General features: G+C 37.2%; 1 protein-coding gene across 1 annotated transcript in view; it reads right to left on the reverse strand.

Annotated features, from left to right (window-relative positions):
* The window catches only part of Zfhx4 (zinc finger homeobox 4), a 187,081-nt gene that overhangs the window by 17,885 nt on the left and 142,229 nt on the right, over positions 1-26,967 (reverse strand). The window contains 5 exon segments of the mRNA XM_005066775.4: positions 354-471; positions 962-1,162; positions 1,379-1,512; positions 7,283-7,396; positions 16,217-16,285. Of these exon segments, the coding sequence (XP_005066832.2) occupies positions 354-471; positions 962-1,162; positions 1,379-1,512; positions 7,283-7,396; positions 16,217-16,285 (636 nt within the window).

The raw sequence follows: 26,967 nt of genomic DNA on the forward strand, positions 1-26,967 counted from the left end.
GATGGGTAGAAATAGTCATAGCAAAATAAAAAAGTCTTAGAAAATAAAGCTTTGAGTCAATAAAAATGTCTTTGTGGATGGGGGAGTCTCACAAGGGGATCTCCTTACTCCTGGATGGAGAGAGACAATGACTGCTGAGAGAAGAGATTCAGTTTCCTTTCAAGAATGAACACCACGATTAGTGGTTAAATCCCAATTCCAAGTAGTCAGCTCTAAACACATGTACATATTGATAGATACATAGATAGATTGATAGATAGATAGATGATTATCTTTGGTAGGATAGTTCTGTGCACTGTCACTGGCAAGTTCTGAAAGTTTTCTCTATGCAGTATCATCACAGGCATGCATACCTGAATATTTTCCAGAACCCTCTGCTGACATGACTGCAGATGGGTCCCGATCTGATTTCTCAGGGGCAGCTGTTGGCAGTAGCATACTGTTTGGCATCATTACATCAGGAACAGGCACCTTTGAACACCAAAGGGATCTGTGTTAAATGTGCTCTGGAAATCAGTGTATATATATATATATATATATATATATATATATATATATACTAGATTATACATACACACATACATTTTCCTAACCCAAACAAAGACATCTACCACTTCAATGTTATTACAGTCCTATATTCTTTTTTTAATGCTATGACCTAAATGTCTTTGAAGGACTAATAATAAGCAAGAAACTTTTAAGCTAAGGGTACCCACAAGAGTCATTTCACTGTTACAAAAAGAACCACAAAATATCCTTAATTAAGCTATACTTTATATCATATTTTTTCTCCAAGCAAGAAAGACCACAAATGGGTCTCCACTGAGATTTCTATGATAGAGTCAATAAAGATCTCCAAGTAGCTAATGAAGAAATGAATTTCTATGAACTCATAATGACTGACATAGATTGATAACAACACAGGTCCCATCAGTTTTGCATCAGCCTTTGGCTTCCTTACTGTCATAAGCAGTTTCTCCACACAGTCTGGAGACACACTGTGCAAATGGGTCAGATGGAGCTGGAGGTGCATTTTGTTGCTGAGGACATCCTGGCAGAGAGGACAGCAGATGACTGGCTGTACAGAGTGCTGTGACAGGACATGCATCTGGATCCGACTTTGGTCCCTACTATTGTAGTTGCAATAAGGACACTGATAGAACTGGAAAAAAATTGAATAAGCATGGCCATTATTTGCTGATATACCTTGAAGACTTCAATCTGTGATTCGTAACATCAAGAGGTAATGCTAGTGCCTACATCTATGTGCATTTCAACAGTATACAGACATGGAGGTTCAAAAATGACTAGGAACCTAGAAACGAACAAACAACAACAAAAATCAATTCATGCACCAAAGAGAAAACCACATATTTACCTGTTCATGACAAAATTTATTGTCCTCTGTAGGTTTTGACCTTTTTGTCCCTGCGTCTTCTTCTTTGGCCAGCAAGAGTGGCTGTGTGCCACCTGCCACATTGACTTTCAGCTCTTTCTCTGGGGTGATTATTCCTAATTCCCAAAAAGGATAAAACAACTCAATTTATAAATGCAATGTTGCAATCAGAGTAAATAAGACAGTGTGACTCTCAATCTACCGAACCCAACAAGAGCGAAAATCAGACAAGCACTTTTAGATGATGCTAATCTCAAAACACAAAAAGCGCTTTCCTTCTGTCCACTGAGTGGACTTTGCACATCTATTTTAAACCATACTCCTGTCTTCTGTTTAGATAACCCTAGATGGCCTTGAAAGTTTCATCAATAACATGTGTTCTCTGGTGTCTCAGTATGCCTTTATCACATTAAAGCAAATCTACTCCCATTCACAAATACTGACTTAGAAAATCGTTATTTTTCTCTCACGTACAATGACCTATCTCTTTTCTAAATTCACAAGTCCTGAGACTTCAAAATCCTGAGAAGAACTGATTGATGAGTTCTGATTCAGAAACTAAAACAATGATATGTTTATGCCATGATGAGATTTAGAGTTTTTAATATTTTAAAATTGAATATCTAATTCACTTCTAATATTAGTGATGTGAATAGATGACAGGCATTTTAGAAGGTGGCTATTGCATATAACATTACAGCAGGAATATCAAGAAGACAACTGTTTTATGAGGTTAATTCAAATATTTGTGTTAATGATGATTAAAATTTTGCCTACTTGAGCAGTATTAATGTGAAGGAACCTCACACACATCAAGGGGGAGGGGGCACAATTCTAATTTTCCAATCTAACAGAAAATTCTCCCCAGCATCAATTTGCCTGGTAATCTCCTCTTCGAGGCTGGATATTGCAGCGATATCGGGTAGGCATGTCACATACATCTCACGACAAACACAAAACCTCATTTACCAGCCATTCCAATCTCATCATAGCACGGCATCATCTGACCTTTTTTCTGCTGTTTATTATGAGTATTTCTAATTTTAACTTTCAATTTTCACCATCTTCCAGTCAATTTGCAACTAAATTATTTCCAGGGTGAGGACACTACCACTGGACAACTGAGTGCAAATACATCTTGAGATGCACTGGAGCTAAACCATTGATTGCTATCAGACCCCGCATAGATACACAGTCCAGGGCAATCTGCCTGTATGCTGCACATGAAGATTTATCTTGATTTTTTTCAATCCACATACAGTTCATATAAATGAACAAATTGCACCTTATTACAAATAACCCAGTTTTAATTTTAAAATGAGGTCAAGGATGTTATAGAAACAAGTCAAAATGAGAAAGTAAAAAAGATAGAACAAAAAAAAATCTCATTCTATTTCTACCCTGGGTAGAGATAAATGCTTTAGACCATATAAATACTTAAGAAATTTAAAATTCAGGAAAAAATTAAATGTATGAGAGTAAAATAGGATGTATTTGAAAAGATGGCAGTGATTTTATTTCTTTGGTGTTTGTAGTGACACAGTGGTCAGTCTCTCCCATACTATAGCGGATACTGCTGTCTTGATTCTGTTTGAAGTGATATAATTGTACCTACTCCACTCTCTTAGAGATTTCAAATGTGTTCTGCCTGTTTGAAAAGTAGTAACATTTGTGGATGCAGGAACTTAAACTTGAAAAAAGACAACTCTCATTATATTGATTTAAAATATTCAAATATTTGATGTCCTGAGATATTTCCCAAAATAGCATACTTTCTTATAATTATGGAATCAAAATTTATCTTTTATTTCTCCAAACATAAAGCATGTACTCTGTGCTTTCACTTTTAAGCTAAATCATTTAAGAAAAGCAATTTGGAACATAATACTTGCCAATGCAATCAGCTATTTAACATGTCAGACCAAGTTGTAGGAAATGATTGTCATTTTAAGTAACAAGTGCCTATCAGTTGTCTGTTCTTGATTGACTTTTCTTTAAAAGTTCCCATTAGTGAGTAACACTGTTCTCTGCAGAGAGTAATACCATGTCATATTCCCTTATATTCTTTAATGGACAAGATCAAATAATAACTTGACTAAATTCCCTGTACAACTAAAACTGTCACATACAAGTTGAAAAATAATTCCCATAATCTGTTGTTGGCAAGACTCTTGGGATATAAGAAGTAAAATTAACTTTCTACATACTTTTAATTCCACCAAATATTCAGCCATGAATTCAATTCCATTAATATATATAAAGGATACTTTAAAGGATGGAAAACAGTATGGTTTGAAGGTATAAACCATTATCCTAAGGCTAGTCTCTGGTGTAGATGTTTGGCATAATTAACTGTCTATGTAAGTGATATACTGTTTTCAATTTTATGCTCATCAATACTCATTAATTTTGTGGTACTTGAAAATAATAGTAGGTAAGAATTTCAGGCTTCAGTAACAATATAAACAGATTCTTGAGTATGAGGCAGGTCTTCCAAGGTAACCTAGGTAGGTGATACTTGTAATATTTCATACATTCTTTTATGTTTATATTTACATCAAATTTAATACTGAATCACACATGGTAAATTATAGGAAGTCAAATCCAAGATCTTTTATCTGAACTGTGTTATGCTAGAAAAAAATGCCTTGTATTAAATAAGGCCAATTAATTTTAGGAAAGCTTTTGATTAAGTTTTGTGATTACTCATAGTTTATATGTGCAACTTCATTTGAAATAAACCATGTTTGTTACCCTGGAGCAGAAAAAAATTGAAATGAGATCATAATTTATTTTATATCGTTAAGGACACCACAATATTCTCAAAGAACAATGTCATTTTAATGAATTTTAACTAAAAAATGAAGTCTAATTACAAATAAGTACTGCCAAATCCATGAGCCAATGATTATCTGTCAGTTACAGGATTACTTAACTTGCAAGAGATTGCTAATATAAAAATGACATAATTCATTTCAATTCAGATGCCGCCTACTTAATTTTCAATCCCTAAAATACAGAAGACTGTAAAATGGTTTATATTTATAACAAGTCAGGAAAATTCAATAACACACATGTTACAGTGAACCTTGAAAAACAATAAATCAAAATACTGAGTTATTATTTATAAATATCTATATTTGATAAAGTTTGAATACTTTAAAACTCAGATGTAACAGATGTTGTTTAATTCAAGTAATTCAAAGTTGTAATTACCAATACAGTATTCTTCCTAATGAGACTAGAATGGAAGGATAATTTTAATTGCAATAATGAAGGTTAATTTCCATCTTTCTTCATGTTTACTCCCTTATTAAAAAGTGGTCCCCTTAGCCATGGCAGGGACATATTACATTCTCAATGCAAATGTATTAATCTGGATAAACTCTATATTAATTCTCATACTGCACTGAGCTATAATTTGGATTATAATTAATCTAAAGTGGCACTAGATTTAAATGACAATATAAATGAGGCATTAGGAAGCTTTTCTATTATGAATGAATATTCAGCAAATATAACTTGCATATTGCCAAGACTCACTTTGAAAGCTCTAGTCCTTCAGATTAATGTTAGCAACAACACACAGCAGCTTACCAACACACTGCTCCAGACAAGTGCTAATTCCTCCTTGCCTAAAATTTCGAGGTTAAAGTGGGGTCAATCTATTTTCTCATCTACCAGACTAACACAGCAATTGCTTTGTAAGTTCGCTCTTATTCTTTGACAATTATAGCCAGTAAAAGAGCAAAAGAATATAAATAAGTGGTTACCTAATCAGTAGAAACACTGTTACAAAGAACAACAAGCATGGAATAAATTTTCAACCTGGGAAGATTCAATTCAGAAAAAGTACAGAACTTTGTTTAAAGTTCGTGTTAGTTTTAAATAACAAGAATACAAGGTTCAGAGTTAGCTATCTGCATCTCAACATTTGATTTTAGTTGGCTCTTGCTTAGAGGTCATTTTTAACTCTCTGCTTGTACCTGGGGATTCTTTTTCTTACAGGGATAACATTTATTTTAAGTAACTGCCATTATGCAATGATCTGTCTTTCCATATAGCCCATCCTTGTCTATATGGCACAATTAGGAACTCAAAGAAGAACAATAACTCACCGTACCATTAGGGAGCAACTGAGCTCTTACTTATGCAGAGCAGCAAACTGTATTGTGGAGAGAGACCTGCATCTCTGGTGTTATGCTCAACAGTAATATAGGATCCATTTTCAAAAGTACTCCTACAATCCTTCCCTGCTAATATCCTAGACAATAAATGTTTGATATCAAGCTTCTGGTTCTACATCTATGAACACTCACTGAACCCTGCCCTGATATCTTTCTGTGTTATGTGTTCCTCTGACGAACAAAAGGAAAATGCCTTGTAGTCTTCTGGTACAAGTTCATCAAACACCAAATGAAGAGAATTCTACCATGCACCAACTGGCAAGCTACTCATCTCAATGAAGTCTGTCTTAGATGGCATGAACTGGCTACCTTGCTGTTTTCAGTCCTTTTTTCGAATGAGATTTCCATGGGGCAATCGCTGACATGAGGTACTGCAAATTCCATGTCATTTTCCTCAGGAGCCCACCTACTCCTATGCTGCTATGGCATCTTTTCAGAGGTTCTGCTTTAGGCAAGATACTAAACTGAGATCCCGTTTGCTTAAATCAAATTAGAATAATATGTTTGACACTATGTCCTAGAAGCAAACAGTAAGGATGCTTCTCTCACTGGACAACTGTGAGAAATAAGTATTAAATTGTTTGGGGACGAAGATAATTTAAGCATGTATGGGATTTAAACAAACTCATATGCAAAAAAATTGATGAATTCTTTGTGCTCCAGTATCTTTCTACTGAACACACGGCTCTTTGTATGCGGCTGTCACTGGAATTCAAGGAAAAGATAGATGACTACCTGAGACTAATAGGCTTGAACCCGTTTCAGCACTTCTTCTGCTTCAATGAGTCCAACATAATAAAACTAGGTATAGCGTGCAGCAAAAGTGGCCAATGTAATATTCATTGGGACCAAAGATTTCCATCTCATACATACAAAGCATGGATGAAGCCATATATTTGCCAAATCAAACACAGAAAAAGCCGTAGGTATCCACACCAGATGCTGGCCTAGGGTTTGTTTGTGCACAAGTAAATGTCATGACACGAAGGTTTGTTTTCAAAGACAGTAGCTTTCATTACTGGGATTTGTCTATTCTAGAAGATCAAAATTACCCAGCACCTAATCCCTTTTCAATGATATTTCCTCCTTCTTAGGCCGAATCATCTGTAAACTTTTCTACTGGATTTTGTTTGAAATGCCTCAAATAGATGCCCTTAAAAAGGGCAAATTCTTGAGTATAAGTTGGGGGGGAGGGAGAGAAAGAGAAAGAAAGAGAGAGAGAGAGAGAGAGAGAAGAGGAGAGAGAGAGGAGCATTCATTTTAGGGTTACATAGTGTGGGAGGGTGCATATGATTGAATGATAAAATTCAAGTGATATCTAATCCAGAGCTTATGAAAAATTAATATGCCATCAGAGGAATCACAAGTATAGCTAAGATTAATGAAAGGCGCTTAAAAAATTACAAGCACACAAACTGATTTGATTAAAAAATAATCTCACTAGTCATCCTGTAATATTCTTCAACTTATCCACATCTATTCTGTCAGATGGTTATGATTAAAAATAGGTCAATGGGAGGCTACTGATAGAAATCACATGCAAAATGCACACACCATGAATAGTAGTGGGAATGTTCAGACAGTTTAAAATGAATAAAAGCATTTAATGCGCTTCGTTGGGGGATGCAGTGAAGGGAAGTTTGGCTTCGGGAATGGATGGGTATAGGAAAAGGAAAAAGGAAAGAGTCTAACAGCTTACCAGGGTCTTTGTTAGAGCTTTTGCCTTCATTATTGTCTCTCTGTGTTTCAGTCTCATCATCGTCAGTCACTGAAGTAGGCTTCAGGGCTCCTCCTGCCTCTTCACTCTGTTCTTCTGTTAAGAAAGCAGATCAGTGAGAAAAATAGAGAAGCAGGGAAATGTCCACTAATATCAACTGGGTGACCTTTATCATCCAGTTTGTTTTTAAATTTTATCTATGAGTTATCTACACATCTTCCTATTAAAAAAAACAGAAATTATACATTGAAGCAGAAGTCTACATTAGAACAAACTGAGACCATCCTAACGCAAATTTTCATTCAAAAGCAGAGCATCATAATACTTGGAGAGCATTTTCATGTTACTAAAAGGTAACAAACCATTTTTCCTATAGTTTAATGTGCAAAAGAGGGGGAAACAGATAGAAGGCAACTATAATTTCAATAGTAGACCTTCTCATGAACTTAGAGAAAAAATTCTCAGTGAGATAATATGGGAGCAGATTTCCATAAAAGACAGGTGGTCTTCCTGAGCTCAGACTCCACCTCTTGGATGACTTCCTTAGGATTTCCTTAGATGAGATACCCAAACTTCAGTTCCACTGGGGATTTGTCTGTAGAGGAAAGCTACACAGGGCTGACATAACGAGGTACTTGTAAGCCAACTGCACCACCCCACACCTCATTCACAGGATCACACCAGCTAGATTACATGGAAATCCTCCTAGTAACTCAAACCTACTTAATTATTCTGTAAATCTCGGCTATGCCACTGCTGGTGGATTAATCTGTTTACGCAGTTAGCCTCTATGCTGGGGTTGTGCAGCACTAATCCGTGAAAGGCCCGCTGTTCTCTTTCATCCGGCCATCATTTGTCTCTCAGTGTGCTGATGTCACATTTTAATGAATTTTTAGCAATCTGAGTAATGCCAGATAACCAGGCTCACAACTCCCCACAGCATGGCATGCTGTTTTCATTGCAGCACAAAAAATAAAGGCCATATTCCCCAGTTCAGGTAGGAATTACATAAATTAGGGGAAGAAGGTAAAATGGGATTTGAAGCACCAGGTCGCACAATTTCATAAAATCTTTAATGACCATATAAATTAACCCTGGAAAGGCAAAAGGTCATCAGAACACATTTGCATACACTCTTCTATTTGCTTTTGATAAGCAGAGCTTTTATGCAGAGAACATGATACAATTAACCCTTCAATAACCATACAAAATGCTGCTACGGACATGTCAAGTGTCAAGCATTCACTGAAAATTACACACTGAATAAAATTTTCATTGCAAATGCTATAGTGATTGAAAGGGGAAATCGTGGCCCTCTCCACACCCCATGTTTTATTAATAACATTCTGGCAGCAGAATGAAATATCCACTGTCATATGTAGCAGCTGAGCACCAAAAAAAAAAATCTATTTAGTGGTTCAGTTTCCAGCCATGCTCTGCAACTGTGTAAGCAAGAAGGAAAAACAGGACATTTAATACATTCCAAATAAGAGTTGGGTTCAATTGAGAGTTCTCCAAGATATGGTAATATGAATGCATTTATTCCAGTTTTGCACTGTGGAAAGCAATCTAAGTGTCTGGGAAGGTGCCCCTTTGAGCAGAGATGCATGGAAATTTTACTTGAAGAAGACAAACCCTCAGTGTTTGGTAGCACTATATTGTTTTCCCCTATTGATGATAATCAGTGATCACCCTCCCCCACCCTCCCCCACCCCTGCATCTGTCTCTCTTCCCAGCAGCCAACTAGGCTGTGGGTACAGAGCCTCAGAGGGCTTCAAGAACAGGGAGGCTGAGATCATGACTAGATTAGGCTGTGTCCCTGCCAAGTCCACATGCACACGTGACATGGTATCTAGTGCCAGGCTCATGACAATTACTTTTCAACTCATCCTGAAGAAGGACGTAAGACTTCTTTGAGTAGATTTACTGGACCTTCCCCCCAGGGCTAGAAAATGAAGTGTCAGAGTGCTACCGAGCAGCCTTATCTCCAGGGGACACAAAATTGTAAGGGCTATCGCAACTCCCATTAATAAAACATTGTGTGTCAGGAAAAGAAAAAAGATTATGAAGGCACTAAAAAGCAGGCTACAGTATAATCTGGGTCTCATCAGACAGATTTTTGTAAGTACCTCTTCTTCATTTTCTGGTATGTGTTTCAAGTGTGAGAGAAATTCCCAGACATGTTCTTCTATACATCACTGTGGTGTCTGACCTCAGCCTGACCCCAGCAGCAGTTTGAGAAATCTGAATGTGAACAAAGACTCTGTGTCCACAGCAGGGAAAGATTGTGGGATAGACGCTCCCCATCAACTTAATGGCAAACAGCAGTTCTGAGGCCATAACTTTGCCTGGCTTCTCCAAGCCACAGCTCAGAGCCCTGAGTGGTGAATTCCTCTGCCATGCCCCTGATTCTGTGAGGTTTTTTTTCTCCCCCTCTCTCTTTTCAGTTCTTCCTTTGAAGTAGGCTTGCAATTAGCTCTAATGCTCAAGCAATTCAGACCCGTTTTGTGGTTTAGAAGGCAAGAGCTGTTTATTACAGGTAGGCTCTTTGGAGCCATAAGAACTTTGCAAATTTTTAATCATGCAAAAAATAATCACAAGGTAATTTCTCCGCACCATAAAATTCCATATAAGTCAGAATGAAAGGTCACTTTCATTCTCAAAGAGAGTTTTAGAAACAAATTTGACATCCATTATATAAATAGGCTTTAGAGTCAAACGTAATGTGAAGAAACCACATTCTCTAACAACCCTGTAAGCTAGGCTTTTGGATGAGAAGGAGTGACTACATTCTACCTTAAATACCAAATTTCCTCAATTGGAAAATGTCATAAGATATAAAATGTCTTCTAGGAAAATTACAGACAGCATGTTAAAGTATCAAGAGAGAGCCATAGAACTGAAGAGAATAAATACTACATATGAAATTCTAAAACAAACATGCTAAAGCAGTTCCCATTTTTATGGAGGCCCTACTGCATTACATGCAATGTTAACAAAGTGTGTCATAGCTTTCCACAGCTCCATTGTCTTTACAGCATACGTATGTTCAATCTCTTCTAACAGAATATGGACGTTATATGTTTATTTATATCTTAAACGCTGTGGTATATACGTGCTCTAGCTCAAAATATGAGTCCGTTTCCTCTAAAATTTCTTAATTATCAGGAAAAAGAAGTGGTATTTTTGTTTTTAAATGTTTCAGGAGACTAGAAGGAACTAGTGTACTATATATACTACTGTATTGCAGAAGCCCGGTACAATTAATTTTGCTGAGCATTTTTTTTTCTTTTTTGGTTTTTCGAGACTGGGTTTCTCTGTATTGTTTTGGAGGTTGTCCTGGAACTCACTCTGTAGACCAGGCTGGCCTTGAACTTACAGAGATCCGCTTGCCTCTGCCTCCTGAGTGCTGGGATTAAAGGCGTGTGCCACCAACACCCGGATGATTTTGCTAATCATTTTAAACATGCCTGAAACAGTGATCATAGGTTCCTTCACATCTATACTTAAAATAGATATAAAAGGTTTTGAGTGATTAGCTTAGAATATTTTCATTTATTTATAAAAAAATGGAAACACTATCAATTTATTCTACAATTTATAATGTACATTTTCTAAGCAAATGTACCAGCCAGTCCATTTACGCTTGTTTTCATAGCAACTGGCATGAGCATACCCTGTTTTTAATGTTTGGAAGAAAAAATCACACAATTAATTTATTTCTCTGTGGTGTGTGTGTGTGTGTGTGTGTGTGTGTGTGTTGTGCACACACTGTGCTGGATTTGTCCATGTGCTCTATATAAGTGGAGAGGCCTGTAGAGGTCAGAACCTGGCATTGGATGCCCTGGAACTGGAGCTGCAGATGGTTGTGAGCAGCTATGTGAGTTTGGAAACCTAACCTGGGTCTTCTGCAATAGCATTGAGTACTTTTAGCTGCTGACCCAGCTTTGCACACTTTATTTTCAATTGGCATGTAATAATTGTACATTTTCATAGAATATGGTGTGATATTTTGACATGTAACAGGATAGTTTATGCATGTATAATGTACAATGATAAGATCAGGTTAATGAGAGTTTCTGTCTCCATAAGCATTTATAATTCTGTGTGTGCTCTAGTTCTCCATAAAATAAAACAAAATGTTATAAACGATGGTCATGTTGTTGTGCTGCAGAACATGAGAGCTTACTCCTCCCATCTAACTGAACTTCCTCTACGCTTCCTAGCCTAATGCCCACTCTCTACTTACTTTTACAAGTTAAACCGATTCAGCTTCCACATGAGTGAGACTCATGACATACTTTCTTAAACATATGAAGAAGCAGAAACATCTACTGTTTTACATATTGAAGATCTTCATCTAAGACACATTTAGTGTGAGAATTCACTCCTGGACTCATCTATGGCCTCCTTGTCCAGTCTCTTGTCTTTTAACTCTATTCCCAATCTGATGTGCCTACATCTAACTGCCTTACTTAAGCTCCACTTCCTGTGCCCTTCATCACCTGCATAGAAAACTCTCAATCTTTTGTGTATAACAAGGACACCTTCCCAACACCTGGTCCTGATCTATGTCCCAGATTCATCTTTCTTTAAATGATCTTTGATAAATTGCTTGAAAACTGTCTTCTCAGAGTTTCAGATATCAGAAGAACCTGCAAGACATTTTAAACACACATTGTGTGAGCCCAACTGTAAAGTTCCCAGTTTAAGCAGGTTTAACCTTGAGTGATCCCTAACTGTGTCTGTGATAAAGTTCTATCCAGGTGATGTTCATGACCCCGGTTACAGCCTGTAAGTGTTGTTTGAAACAGCCACTCCTCCCTGTATATCCTCCTGTGTACCTTTTCCTCATCTAGTACAACTTTTTTCACCGGGTAACTCCCACTTTTCCTTTGTCTCCAACTTAGAAAATATCAGCATGTGGAAAAATCAATTAAGAATAGCCACTTTATAGGTTTCTTATATACCGATGTGTAGAAATCTATTAAAAGTGATTTTTATAGGAACCATGTATTTAAAAATGAGTGTCCTACTATTACTAGTATTACTCATTGTTTCCTTCTCCAACAAATGTTTCCTGAGATTTTAACTAAAATTAATGTTTCTGTGTGGATTTGTGATTTTCTTTGTATGTGCTGATGCTTTTTTTAAATTATTTTATTTTAATTATTTGTTTATTTTTTCTTTTTTATTTCCATTAGAAACAGGCTTGTTTTACATGCCAATCCCAGTTCCCTCTCCCTCCCCTCCTCCCCTGCCCCCCACTAAAGCCCTATCCCATCTGCTTTCTGCTCCCCAGGGAGGGTGAGGTCTTCCATGGGGGAGCTTCAAAATCTGTCATATCATTTGTAACAGGGCCTAGGCCTTCCCTTAGCCTTCCCCCGTGTGTCTAGGCTAAGACAGTATCCCTCTATGTGGAATAGGCTCTCAAAATCCATTCATTTAGTAGGGATAAATACTGATCCACTATTAGAGGCCCCACAGATTGCCCAGGCCTACTCACTGACACCCACGTTCAGGGTGTCTGGGTCGGTCCTATGCTGGTTTCTCAGGTATTAGTCTGGGGCCCATAAGATTCCCCCTTGTTCAGGTCAGCTGTTTCTGTGTGTGTTGATGTTAAATAACATTATATGTCAATATTGTTTGTGTATTATCTATTTCCACTAATGGGTAAATTCTTTATGGGAGTAGAGATTTAAATATATATTTATACATGCATAAATATTTAAGGAAACATATACTTAAACCACTTGGAGTAGTAGCTGGAATATGGGAGACAACAAGACATGCTGACTAGAAATGGAATTAACTCAAGAAATGAAATTGAGGGAAGGAAAAGAGAAGCTCAGACATTACCCAATTCTTCTATTTCCCCTCAATAAAATTTAAGGTGAGTTGTGCTTTAGTAATGTGTTCTCAATTTCTGATTCTTTTCTTTTAAATCTTTTTCTGCTGAATCACATTCATTGTATAACTTTCTTTAAAAAAAAAAAAGAAAAAGAAAAAGTACCAAGAGCTAGAAGCTTGACTTCTTTTCACACCAAGCTCTCTTCTCCCAGTCACCAGTAAAAACACGGATCGCTTCTTGTTCAGCGGATGTTAATTTTCCTTTTCTTGAAAATATGGTTCTCGTGGACTTCACTGTTTGGGGCTATGGTGTATTGAAAGTTCCTCTTTATTCCCCTAGGTTAGAGCCTCCACTATTGTATAACCTCTAAATAGCGGAAAAGCAGCACAATACATAAAGACACAATGTGACAAGGTTCCAGCAGAGGATTTTTTTTTTAATTAGGGAAAGGGATCATAAAAAGGGGAGAGTGGCCTCTGGGGACAGGAGCAGAGGAGAGGGAGAGGAAGTGGGGGGGGCAGAGAGAGAGAGAGAGAGAGAGAGAGAGAGAGAGAGAGAGAGAGAGAGAGAGAGAGAGAGAGAGAAGGAGGAGGAGGAGGAGGAGGTGAGCAGGGCACTTTTAAAAGGGAACATAGTGAATGTGCATGGGTGGTGCTCTTCCGGTTAGAACCCCAAGCGCAGGCCAATCCTGATGCCTGAATACTAACCATACCTCCAGCCATCTTCTCTATCTATATCATTTCTTTAGATAAACTCATTAAAACACACGGCATTAAATTAGCCCACTATACACAGATGTCTAAAACACATATCGAACTTAATGTGCCAGATCCAGACTCATCATCATGCTTAGCCAACCTTACTCCATTTTGTCCTGCATTCACCAATTCAGTTTGCAGTGTGAGAGCATCAACCACAAACAATACTTGTTTTTTTTCTCTCATGAACACATCCTCATCCTATCCATCAGCAAACTCTGTTTCTACTCATATGTAGTGAATACTAAATTATAAATACAGCTGATCTCTTTTATTGCTTGAACTTTTGCATTTTTCTATTTCACTTAAGCTATGACTCAGCTGAATAGATTATGCCTGCTTTAGGGTTTACCTTACATTTCTGTCTTCTCTCTCATCAATCTTCCCCTGTGTTCACCTTGTTTAGCTTCTTATAATAAAGCCAACTTTTTCCCATCTTCATGGCAAAGTATTCTCCCACTTGTTTGGTCTTTTGTTTTGTTTTAGAGCTTGCAACTTTCAACACTCAGGACCTATCTCATTGGGCATCTCCTGCCTGAACTCTCACCACTCCTTCTAAATAAAGACCTCACGTTTTGTTCAGATGATAGCGTCCTGAGACTACCAGCAACTGCTATCATCTACACCGTGCTGTTGATTTGTAGGTCTGGAGTAAGGTCCAAGAATTTCTATTCTTTTTTTTTAATCAAATAGAACAAATTTATTTACCTGAGATGATAACTTACTAGATGAGTATTTTACTTAAGATATACTTGCATTAATTCACCCTCTTCTCCCCTCCCTCAAACCATCTGTCTTGCTCCCCCTCAAATTCATGGCCTCTTTTTATTTCATTTTTATTGTTGTATAAATATATAAATGGAACCTGGTGAGTCCATTTAGTGTTGCTTATATGGGTATAATCACTTGGAGTGCGTTATAGAAAACTACAACTGGTTAAAATGTAGAGAAAAACTGATCCTGTGGTGCCCATAAATATACAATGTAACTCCTGTGCCTAAAGCCCAGGAAACATTAATAAAGGGGGAATGGAAAGATTATAAGACTTAAATGCCCCTCCCTGATAATGAGTTTGACATTTCCTTATATGCCATCCTAGAACCTCCATCCAGTGACAGATGGAAGCAGAGGTAGACACACCCACAGCTAAACACTGAACTGAACTCCTGGAACCTAGTGACAGAGAGGGAGGAGTGATGCACAAAGGGGTCAAGAATGGACTGGTGACACCCAGAGAAAACTGCTGACCTGAACAAGGGGGAGCTCTTGGACCCCAGACTGATGGCTGGGAGACCAGAATAGAACTGATCCAGACTCCCTGAATGTGGGTGCCAATGAGAAGGCCTAGGCAACCTAGGGGGCTTTAGGTAGTTGATCAGTATTTATCCCTGACACACAAATGGACTTTGCATGCCCATCCCACAATAAGGGATGCTCTCTCAGCCTAGACACTTGGGGGAGGACTTAGGCCCTGCCCTGAATGAAATGACAGACTCTGGAGATCCCCCACAGAGAGCCTCACCCTCACTGGGGAATGGAGTGGGGATTGGGGTGGGTGGGCTGGGGCAGTCAGGGGAGGAGGGGAGGGAGGGGGATCTGAGATTCTGGGATTGACATGTAAAGCAAGCTTGTTTGTTTCTAACTTAAATTTAAAAAAAAAAAGAAAGAAAGATTGTAAGAGACGGAGGACCAAGCAATCTCCTGTGAGGTTGTATAACCAGAAATGACAGAAAAGCACTCATGATACCTCAACAATATGGCTGCCTAACTAAAACCTGAACAAGCATAGCTAACATGAAAGGGAATTATCCATGTTCTCCAAGACTAAACAAAGAACTATTGGCAACTAAGGAGCTTAGAAAAGGAGAACAAGCTTTCTGCAGGGATGAGATTCCCAACTGGTATGCAAACCAAACAATCACTTCAGAAGTTTTATTCTTACAATATCTTAGGCTGTGCTCATGGCCTTTATGTTAAGAAGCTCACCTACTTCATATCCTTTACCACAGTTACCTGATTGTGAATATTTTTTATCCTTATTTTCATATAAATATTATTTCACGGAAGGGGCCCCTTATGCCTTATCCATACTGTGGGATGGTAACAATGGTATAAAAATGATATAACAATGGAATACAAAATCCATACCTTTCAGTATTTCTGAGAACTTGAAACTGCTCTACAAATTAAATCTACTTAAAGTTCTCTAAATATTGAATATGCTTAACCATGTTTCTAATTTATGGCAAGGACATGTGTAGTTTATTTATGACGAGGCTAACTCATGAGAGGGATAGATATAATTACCTGAGGTTGCCCTCAGCTGCTGCTCTGTTATTTCATCCTCACCAGTCCTGGCTCCCAAAGAGGCAGTTTCTGTAAAAGACATCAGAGTAATGGGTAAGTATGTCATATCTGGGACATAACTAATATAAGAGAAGCACAAGTATGCCTACCATAGGAAATGAGTACCAAGAGGTACTTATAATACTAGCACACTTTACATTGCAGGAGCAGTGGTTGGAGAAGTTAGACCAGGAAACAATAGGCCAGTATTTAAATCCTGGTGATCAGCAAAACACAACAAATGCAGCGGAACAGAAAATCATAGAAGTGCAAACAACTTATTTGGGTTTTTATCCTGTGATTGACTGAAGCTACCTATATATGATGATAATGGCACTTTACATCTACTATGAGCATCCTCTTACTTATTAAGTATCCAAAAGAAGAACCTAGAATATGACAACTAATGGGAGAGGCCAAAGAAAGCCTCTTACATTTTAAGATAGATTTAAAGAATGAGTCTATCATTAGTAAAGTCTTATCTTTATTGGGCACCAGGGCAGAAATGGTACCAACCTACTGTCTTGCTAACCTTAACTTCAAGCATGAATAGTTATGTCCATATAACTACATTCTTCCTTTCTCCTGTCTTGAATAGAAAATTGTTGCATTCTACCAGAGGAGAAAAGTAATAACAAATATCACTCAGCTATAATCACTGTGGCTTACAACAGTGACCAACCTACATGATATGCTCTTGCAATTGTGGTACAGATGCAATGAGAGTAATCAATGCCCCCTTTTAAATTGCATTTAAGGCCCATTCTGTGAGATGGACTCCATAACTGACATTGCTAAAACGGACAGAAACCTGAAGCTAGACAGAGAATTAGCCCTAAGTGAAAAACTACTATGATTATTCTGCTAAGGGAACATAGCAATAAAATGACTCCTAATGACATGATGATATACCTATAGATCCAAGTATTGTTCAACCCTCATCAGAGAAGCTTGCATTGTATGGCAATTAGTGAAGAGACTCAATAACTGGATAACATGCAAAGAATGAGAAACTTTGGAGAAGTCAGCCCTAAATGGGATGCCCGTCCCACCCCCATACCTTAAGATTCAGAGATCTATGTGAAAGTAGAGAAAGAAAGGTTTTAAGAGCCGGAGGTGGTAGATGATTCTAACAGGGGAATATTTCTCAAAGACATAACAGGACTAGTACATATATGAACTCTTAGAGCCTATGACAGCACACACAACACTCGAACTCATTCAAGACAGACACATCCAGAGGAGGAGAAGCAGAAGTAGACACAATTCCCATCCTAACACAAAAAAACTGCTTGACGTTGATACTTGATACATTGATACTGGAAAAGGGAAAATCCATTTTATCTAACATAGTTTCTCTAACCACACTCCAGGGCAGACCACAGGTCAACACAAAACAGACCTCATATTTTTTATGCACTTTTGGTGGGGGAGGGTCGTGTTTTTTAATTGGTTTTACTTGCTGGATTTGGTATTTATTTTCTGTTTTTATTTTGTTTTTTTTTTTAAGAAAGAACATGTAGTTGGGTGACTAGAGAGGTAGGGGAAGATCTGAAAGGAGGTAGGGAAGGAAAATAATATGTTGAAAACATAGGAAAATGTTTAAATAAAAAAATTAAAAATAAAAAGGCTAGACTTTAGAAATTGCCTTCAATATTTCATTCTCTTTCCATTCTGAATCTCTATTTTCTTTTACAGTGATTCTTGTCCTATGCTTTTGTTCCTTGTCTTATATTCTCCTTCTAAACAGTGATCTCCTATACAACATCCCATATACTGTAAACTCCTCTATTTTCAATCTGACACTTTACTAACATTTCAACTGATACCGTTTAACATTATTAAATCTTCAGTAAAAACACATGGTTCCACCATTTCTCAGGCATGAGAGCTCAAAGAAATTGTTTTCTTGTTTAAGTCTTAACTCATCTCATTTAAAACAAGATGCCACTATGTAAAGAGTTGATAACTGCGGAGGTTTGAAAGAAAATAGACCTCAAAAGAAGTGCCACTATCCAGAGGTGTAACTTTATTGGTGCAGTATGGCCTTGTTGGAGGAAGTATGTCACTGTGGGGGTGTGCTTGAGGTCTCATATGTGCTCAAACCACATGAGTGAAAGAGCTCACTTCCTGGAGCCTGCCTATCAAAGATGTAGAACTCTCAGCTCCTCCTCCAGCACCGTGTCTCCCTGTGTGCTGCAATGTCCTACCGTGATGATAATGGACTAAACTTGTGAACTGTAAGCCACCCAAAGAAATGTTTTTCCTTTATAAGAGTTGCCATGGTCATGGTGTCTCTTCATAGCAATAGAAACCATAACTAACACAATAATTTTATGGAAAAAAATTAATTGCTCAAATAAAGGGCAAAGAGCTATAGTCTTCAAAGGAAGAAAAGACTAGATGCTATTAAGATATATAAAGCTTTCACTTAACTCTTAATCTACCAAAGGGAAATATGTTTGTATAATATTTCTATATAATGACATCTCTGGTTGATTCTGTAGACTTTAATTAAACAGGTATTTATACTTGAAAATAGAAATGCACACCTAGGAAGTACTAATATTTACTAACTTTCTTCTTGCTGTTTCAAAAACTTTGTCCTTTGGTGGCAACCAATTTTAAAATACCACAATCATAATAAGTTCACACAACTTCCCCCAAACATGCACAGAAGTAGTGTTCTTGTAAGTATGCCTTAAATTAATCTTGAAGGGAAGAATTTATCCTCTGTCCTTGCTCATAAATCCTGGAGTGAGTTCCAAATAGGTCACAGTCTTGAGGACCACCCAACCTATCATTCAAGAAGTCCACATTCTTCCTCTTGGCTGAATGACTTTTAAGGCTTGGTCTATCTACTCCATCCCTTTGAATTTAGATGCCTTTTTTGTTCTTCTACTTTTATCCTCTTATACTTCTCTCAAAGCTAAAGCTCTAAACAATTACCTTACACTTGTGCTTCAGCATTGGTTAAAGAATGGTTTTTGTATGATCTGTGCATATTTCCTGGGCATGCTATGAGTTCCTTAAAAGCAATTCTCCATCCTCACATATTTCATGTAAGGACAAAGGATGATAAAACAAACTGGTCAAGCCAGAGTAGGCTCACCATGAAAAGTTATAATCATTTCCCATTGTCCAAATTATATTCAGCCCAGAAAACATTCTTTATATATATATATGTATATATATATATATATATAATGAAACCCTGCTTTTCTGTCAAAAACCAAATGTAATAAATGAATGCTTCCTTACCTACACACTCACACACTTCACTGTAACATACAAATTTGTTCAAAATAGTCATCAATGGTACCCAAATGAATTTTACAAAATGACTGATACTTCTTAAAGAGTAATAAAAATTGAACAATGACAATTATTGTGTGCATGACTGCTAAGTAGTATGTATGCTATGTGTACAGAAGCAAGCATATAATTCTCACAATAAAATCATGGGGGAAATTATTAATCCTGACTTTCTAAATAAGAATATGAGGAATTAAACAAATCAGTAACTTTTCCTAGAACACGTAGAGCCTAGAATAAGAACCCTGTCTATTTAGTCAAGAAGCTGAAAAATATCTAAATGATTTGGTTCTAGTAGTACAATATTTGGGAAACCATAAAGATTTTCCTAGGCTTACTGAAGGCCAGAAACTAAGTGGAAAAGAAAAAGAAACAATGTTCACTGGTCCTTTGAAAATTCAAATACTTCAGAAAGCATTTATGTTCATTCACTATAAAATGTAAGTAAATAACTTGTGCTATGCTATAATCATTTTACTTAAAACATGGAATATCAAAATGAAAATATTAATCTCAAAATTAAATGTTGTAACATGGAAACTTCTTCAATGAGAGTACTTCTACAGATATGTTTTAAAAGAATGTAGTTCAGTGTGCCCCAGAGTCAGTTTTAGAGCCTCAGTGATGGTGTTCTCCTTTATACAATTGATATAAATATTTTAATAAAGGAGCTTTTAACTTATCAACAAACTGATTAATCTGTACTTTTCTGCCTGTTTAAAATGAAATGTTTGGACTCTCGTAATGATACATAACATCTTGCAGTATTTCACTCTAATAATTGGTCTGTAATAACAAACTGACTTCTGTTAACTGGATCTGTCACTTTGTGAGTGATTTAATTAGATTACTAATTTGCGTTCTTTTTAGCATATGACTTTTTAATGCTGTTTAAAAATAATACCAATGATTTAGCTTATCTAAAATGCAGTTCTATCCTATCAACTTGGTCATGATCACACATGTGAAAATAGAATCCAGTTACTCTCTTTTTATTAACACAATGTGGGGACAATCAGAAGCATTTTCTGTGGAAAGGATATCGATCATGGAAATCAACATCATCGACAACAAGACTTCATGAGGTGTCTGCTTGGTGCCCTGTACTGGCTGAGGTTATTTATTTGCATTTTGTCACAGTTGGCAAGTGATGGAGCTGTGATTGGAAGCCTCGGTGTTTCATTTCACAAAGTTTTCTTAAGTTCAATGTTAAACTAGTTGATGCTTTTAATATCCTCAAGATAGCTTGTCTCTGTTCACTTTAGCCTGTTTTCTTCTGTTCAACTCCTCCCTTAGCTTCACTGGGCTGGGATGGGGATGGAACCTACTGACGTCCAAGAATGAAAGTTTTTATGAGTTCTTTCTCCTTATTTAGAACATTGATTTCGTCCCATGCCCCTATCCATCTTAGGATTCTCTTTTACCTTTCTTTTCTTTCCCTTAAATAAAGAATACTTGTCTTAGTGAGTAAATTGGTAACTTTTGAACACTGAGTCATCACTTTGTGAAGGATTCCTTTCTCCCCACTTCCTGGGATAACAAAGCAAAACAAAACAGTGATCAATACAAATCTCATATCTTATGGTCAGGGGAAAGTTCTATTATCTTATTTTTTCTTTCTTTCTTTTCATGGTGAAACTAGATTCATCTCTCAAAAACTACATCCTGTCCACAGTTTCTCCTTCCCTCACTCCTCCCGGTGCTCACCCCGTTTCTTTCCATAGAAGTATAGACATCTCTCTGTTTCTTTCCATAGAAGTGTAGACATCTGAGAAACCAAACATGGCAAAACCAAATAAAATAAGACAAGGTCAACGTCTCAGTCTCAGTCAGAGTAATTTCTTGTCAGTGAACCATGTGAATGCAGAAAAGTCATCGCCCTGGCAATGCCCAAATAAGTGATGACTGGATGCTCAGCACCGAATAGGACATGGGTCATTCTCCCTCTACAACCCATGGTCACATAGATGGCCCTTATTAAAGCAGTGAGTCACAAAACAAAACAGAAGGGCATGAATGTGGGAAAGGGATTTATAGGGAAGATAGAGGGATAAATGGACTGGTAAGAAGAAAAGAGAGGGTGTAGCTACGGTAATTATCATGCATTCTATATATGCATTAAATTGTCAATAATAAACTTATAAATAGAAAATCTACTATACTTCAGCAAAAAAGTGAAAGTTCATGGCATAAAAGGGGAATAAAGAATGGAATGTTGAACTAACTGAATCTATAGTAAATCATGGTTTTAATATAGTTTTAATAATGTTGATATATTGTTTATGCTTTACTAAAACCACAGGAAATCAAAATAGCAAAGCAGCCATACTGGTTAACTATTGAAGCCAGGCAGTGGTGGTACACACCTTTAATCCCAGGACTCAGGATTAAAAGGTTAGATGGATCTCTGTTAGTTCAAGACCACACTGACTACATAAAATTGATCCAGTCCTAAAAGAAACAGCTCACACAAAGGTGATCTCGGCACATTGGATCACATGTCTTTAATCCCAGAACTATGGAGGTGGAGACAGGAAGACATGGCTTGGTGGGGAAAGGAATATAAGGAGGAGGAGACAGGAACTCAGAGCTTTTGCCTCTGAGAATTCATGGAGACAGGATTGCCATTTCAGCTGGTTAGAGGTAAGATCTACTGGCTTGGCTGCTCTGCTTCTCTGATCTTCAGTTTGAAGTTTGAACACCAATATCAGTCTCTGGGTCCTTTATTTTTCATGCTACATTTAATCTCTTGTGCTTCATTTATAAATTATAGTTATGCATAGAGTAAAAACTGCATTATATGTATATACATAGAAGACAAAACACATGTATATATATACATATATATAATTATGTATTTACAGTTCCATACTATTCACATTTTTAGCATAAACCGGAGGCCTGTGCAATATATAGCTGCAGATACACACTCTGTTTGCCTAAAAAACTTCTACCTCTCACACCCACACTCATTTGCTAAGACACTAAACAGAAACATAAATCACTATTTTTAACAATGGGTTGGCATTTAAAAGAAGATAAATGCTGGAAAAATAAATAAACACTAAACCAAATGTTTTAACATAGAAATAAATTCTTCTCTGTAGTGTCCAATGATACTTCAGAAACCCTGCTGCTGGATCCAAGAAGAAAAGTTCACTTTTAATTGTGGAAGTAAAGCGATCTTAAAATAGCGCAAGTTCCAAACAGTTTTGGCTCCACAACCAACCCACCCAGTGAACCCCTCTCCTCCCACTTTACTTTTGGAGGTTCTCTGGTCTCTCTCAGAGCCATGAGACTCCCTGTGCATGGGTATGTTCAAGACTGTGGACAAAAGAGAAGACATGCGCAGAGCTCTAGTTTCCAACAGATAGGTTAGCATTTGCTGGAAACCAGCACTCAGTTTCCAGGCGTGTAACAGGGATTTCCTTCCCCGATCCTCCCAGTAATCCGTCACGGGAGCATTGCTGCTTTTAGGAAGGAGATGAGACATCAAAGCTCAGACAGTTTAAGTCATTTTTTCCAAAGGCACAGAACGGCCGAGGGAGGGTTTTGGAGGAGTCAGTCTGGTTCCAAAGCTTTGTCCTTCCCCCCCTGGACAGTGTGCCCCCAGGCAACTCCTAGGAGTCCTCAGCCAGGAAGCTTAAGAACTCATTTTTTTTTTCCTTCCAAAAGACAGCATAAGCTCCTTCAAAGCAAACTCATCATAACAAGATTAATATTTAGAAGATACATGAAATTCTACATTTATTATTATTGTGGTCATTTGCATTTTGGAACAGCCCCTCGGAGCGTGCTAGGGCAGCACAAAAGTACACAGATGAAGAAAGTTCACAGTGAAAAATGGTTTCGCATGGCCTCCTCCATCTGTTCCTTATGCACACACAGAGTGCTTCTTGAAAATGCTGAGCAACCCGGGATGCCACCAAATGGTTATGAGTAACTAAGCAACACCATCTTTGGTGTCTTAGTGGGCTTTCTCCTGAATGATTTCTTCCATGCGGCAACAGACAACAGACTGAAGTGTGCTGGTTAATGCTGTGACAATTACTTGACCGGTCTTGGACTTATTTTGTTATTGTTTGTTCTTTCTGGAAAACTAAAGCTTCTTGACTCTGCCGCTTTTAAGGTTTTTATACTTTATTATTCTGAAGTGTCTCCTGGGTCCCCCTTGACCAGGAGTATATAATCCCTATTTTTACTTCCTGAGTCATCTCTAACCTCAGTATAATGGGATTCAGAGAATTTACTCAGTTCTTGATGTCGATCAGTTTGAATAAATTACTCAGATATCTGCTCAATGTCTTGGATTTTAATGTTGTCTAACTGAATTTTTTCTCAAGTTTAGTAGTCCTTAAGTCTCCATGGGAGATTTTGTTTCACTCTTGAAAGCTTGGAAATCAGAAGGCCAAATGCCCATGGTCACAATTTAAGCATTGTTTTGCTCCGTCTCTCATGCACTTGCCCAGTTACTTTGATTTCAGGTTTTATGGAATTCATCGCACTGTCTATGTTGTACAAGGTAATTTCCATCTCACAGCAGCTTTTGCTGGATTTGATGGTTGCTCATCAACAGAGGAAATATCTTGGGTGAAAAAAATGAAACTTGATCTATCCCATAAGTGTCTCTGTACATGTTCAGAAATGGACTGTTAGTTCCTCTGAATTGTAGCTAGCTTTATTGTTGTAAGAATGCTCCATAGTAGTACTACCCTCTTTCATATGTATAACACAGTGTTGGTGATGCTAGACACTTATATGTATATGTTTATAACATACTCAGATTGACTTCATGCTCTTTGGCTAGTGGCATCTTGTGTCTCCTCCCTCCCATTCCATCACTATCAACAGCTCTCTGCATAGTCCTACAAACCTTGCTAACTTTGATATCTCAATCTCATAGAAGTAGACACAGGTGATATTTATCTTTTTGCTATTGGTTTATTTAACTTCAAACCCTCAAAGCGCATCCATATTTCATACTTTTTTAATACATAAATACCTTGATTTACTAGTCCATAGTCACTAAGCTTTCTCAATACCTATGTACAAGGTCAAAAGCCTTCAGAAATGACTTTTAGTAAAAAAGAAAACAAATAGTCATCTGGTTGTGTTCTTATTTTTTAATGTAAAATATCACTATTTCTTGAAATGCTTTGGAAGGTTGCTTACAAAAGTGCCGCTTACCTTAAGGGAAGTGTCATTTCTTTAGCTCAGACATTTATTTATACTGAAAAAACTTTGATAGTGTCTCTTGCATTTTCACCTCAAAGGTTTCTCTAATGAAAGCTGGTTCTCTTTGAGCAAGTGCTGCTCAAAAAAATCAATACAAATACAGATATTTTATTATTTGCTGAAAGGGTGGGGGATAGTGCGAGTGTCACTGAGGCCAGGGGTATCAGAGACCCCTGGAGCTGGAGTAACCGGCAGTTGTGAGCCACCTAATGTGGAATGATGGAGAACATGGACACTCATGGGTATGCAAGGCTCTGGGAATAAGACGTGAATAAATGCTCAGCTCTAAACAAGACATTTATGACTTCTATTATCCTCTGAAAGATTCATGGGACATTGTGGAAAAGGGGTAGGAAAGACCGTCAAAGCCAGAAGAAAGGGAGAAGGGCTGCAAGATCTCATCTTAGCAAGGTGCTCTAGTGCAATCATGGACTCTGAGAAGCTCTGGATGCCTATACAGGGTCTTCATAAGGATGGGCCATGAACAGTCAAACGTGGATCGAGAAGAGACTTGGGGACCCTATCCCTCACTGCTAAACTATTTTCTAATTTTGAATTTATTGACAGAATTTTCTTCATCCATTTCCTTCAACTGTGTGTTCATTGGTGAGCCAGCTACAATGGATACCTCCAATGCAGAGGTTACTCAGCTGGCCCTGGTTAAACTATGATGGTCACAAAACCAAATCAAAATTAATGAACATTGGAAAGAATTTGGACTGGAGAAGGGAATTAGGAGGGACAAGTAGGAGATTCAAGAGAGTTGTGGGAGAGTGTAATTGGAATATATTATTGACATGTATGAAACTGGCAGACAAAATTAATCACTAAAGTTTTCTAAAACACACTAAAGTTGAACAGTAGTAATAGAGGATAAGGTTGTGGAGTACTGAGGGAAGTACTGGAGATGTAGTGGTTATACTCACCATGGTCTTTCTGTAGCTTAGCTCTGATCTGCAGAACATGTAATACTAAACAAACAAATAATAAATAAATAAAAAGTAAGCTTATGTTTACATAAATTTGGTGCTAAGGCTTTTTGGATTACCATTGTCTGTTATGTTCTTCTTCTTTTTTTTTTTTTTGACTATGTTAGTGTTGTGGCTCTTTATTTAAAATGCTCCTATCACTTTTTTGGTCATTTGTTTGTTAGTTTTAGAAAGTGTTTCACTTTGTAGGCCTAGCTAACCTGGAACTTACTATGTAGACCAGAATGGTCTTAAACTCACAGAGGACTACTTGCCTGTGCCTTGAAACTGCTGGGATTAATGGTGTGTTTTACCCACCACACCTGGCTATTACTACCTGTTGACTGTTTTGAAAATACCAAGCATTAACAAAACTATGCACTGATATCATAAACTTCACAGTTTTAAAGTATTTTTGTTTGTTTTGAGACCTTAAACAATTTTTATATTTTATAGTTTAAGTTCGTGCATCAGTGAGAAAGACCCCTTTTTTATCTTTAAGTAGGGGATAAGAATATTCCCTCTCAATACCACACATAACCATTTTAAGAGCCTGTTTTTGCCACTTCATGGTAACGAAGAAAAAGAAATAAAACTTATTTATAGTGTTTTCTAAATACTTAAAGTTTAAACACATGGACATGACTTCCTTGGTACTAATTGTTTTTCTATCTTATGACTTACATACACACATGAAAGAAAATCTTCAGAATACTAAGTCAATTTCTCTTTTCTAATATTAAAATTGTTAAAATTATTTTCCAATAACATAAAATTCAGAAAAGATTGCACATTTTTCATGATTTGGGACTTTATACATATCAACAATATTAGAAAAGGTTGACTGTAGTTATTATGATGAATACTACACACACATTTGCCCAGCAAGAAGATAAATCTGTAGAGAAAAAGGTAGCATAGCTTATGAAGATCAGAAGACCTCACTGGATACAAGAGTGAAAAATTAATATATAGACATGCTATGAATTTTTGAGACAACACTTGGGAATATCCATGAAATACTTATTTAATAAATCACGCCATCATTCATTCATTAGTGAGCAAGCAGATTGATGAGACTTGGCTCATTGCAATCTTTGGACTATGCTAGCAGCAGGAAAAGAAAATTTTTTCTGAAAAACAGCTAATTTATGTTCCTCTTGTCTGAATGTGTATGTTGGCAGGGGGGTCCAT

The sequence above is a fragment of the Mesocricetus auratus genome, unplaced genomic scaffold (genome assembly GCF_017639785.1).
Source record: "Mesocricetus auratus isolate SY011 unplaced genomic scaffold, BCM_Maur_2.0 Super-Scaffold_6730, whole genome shotgun sequence".
Lineage (NCBI taxonomy): Eukaryota > Metazoa > Chordata > Mammalia > Rodentia > Cricetidae > Mesocricetus > Mesocricetus auratus.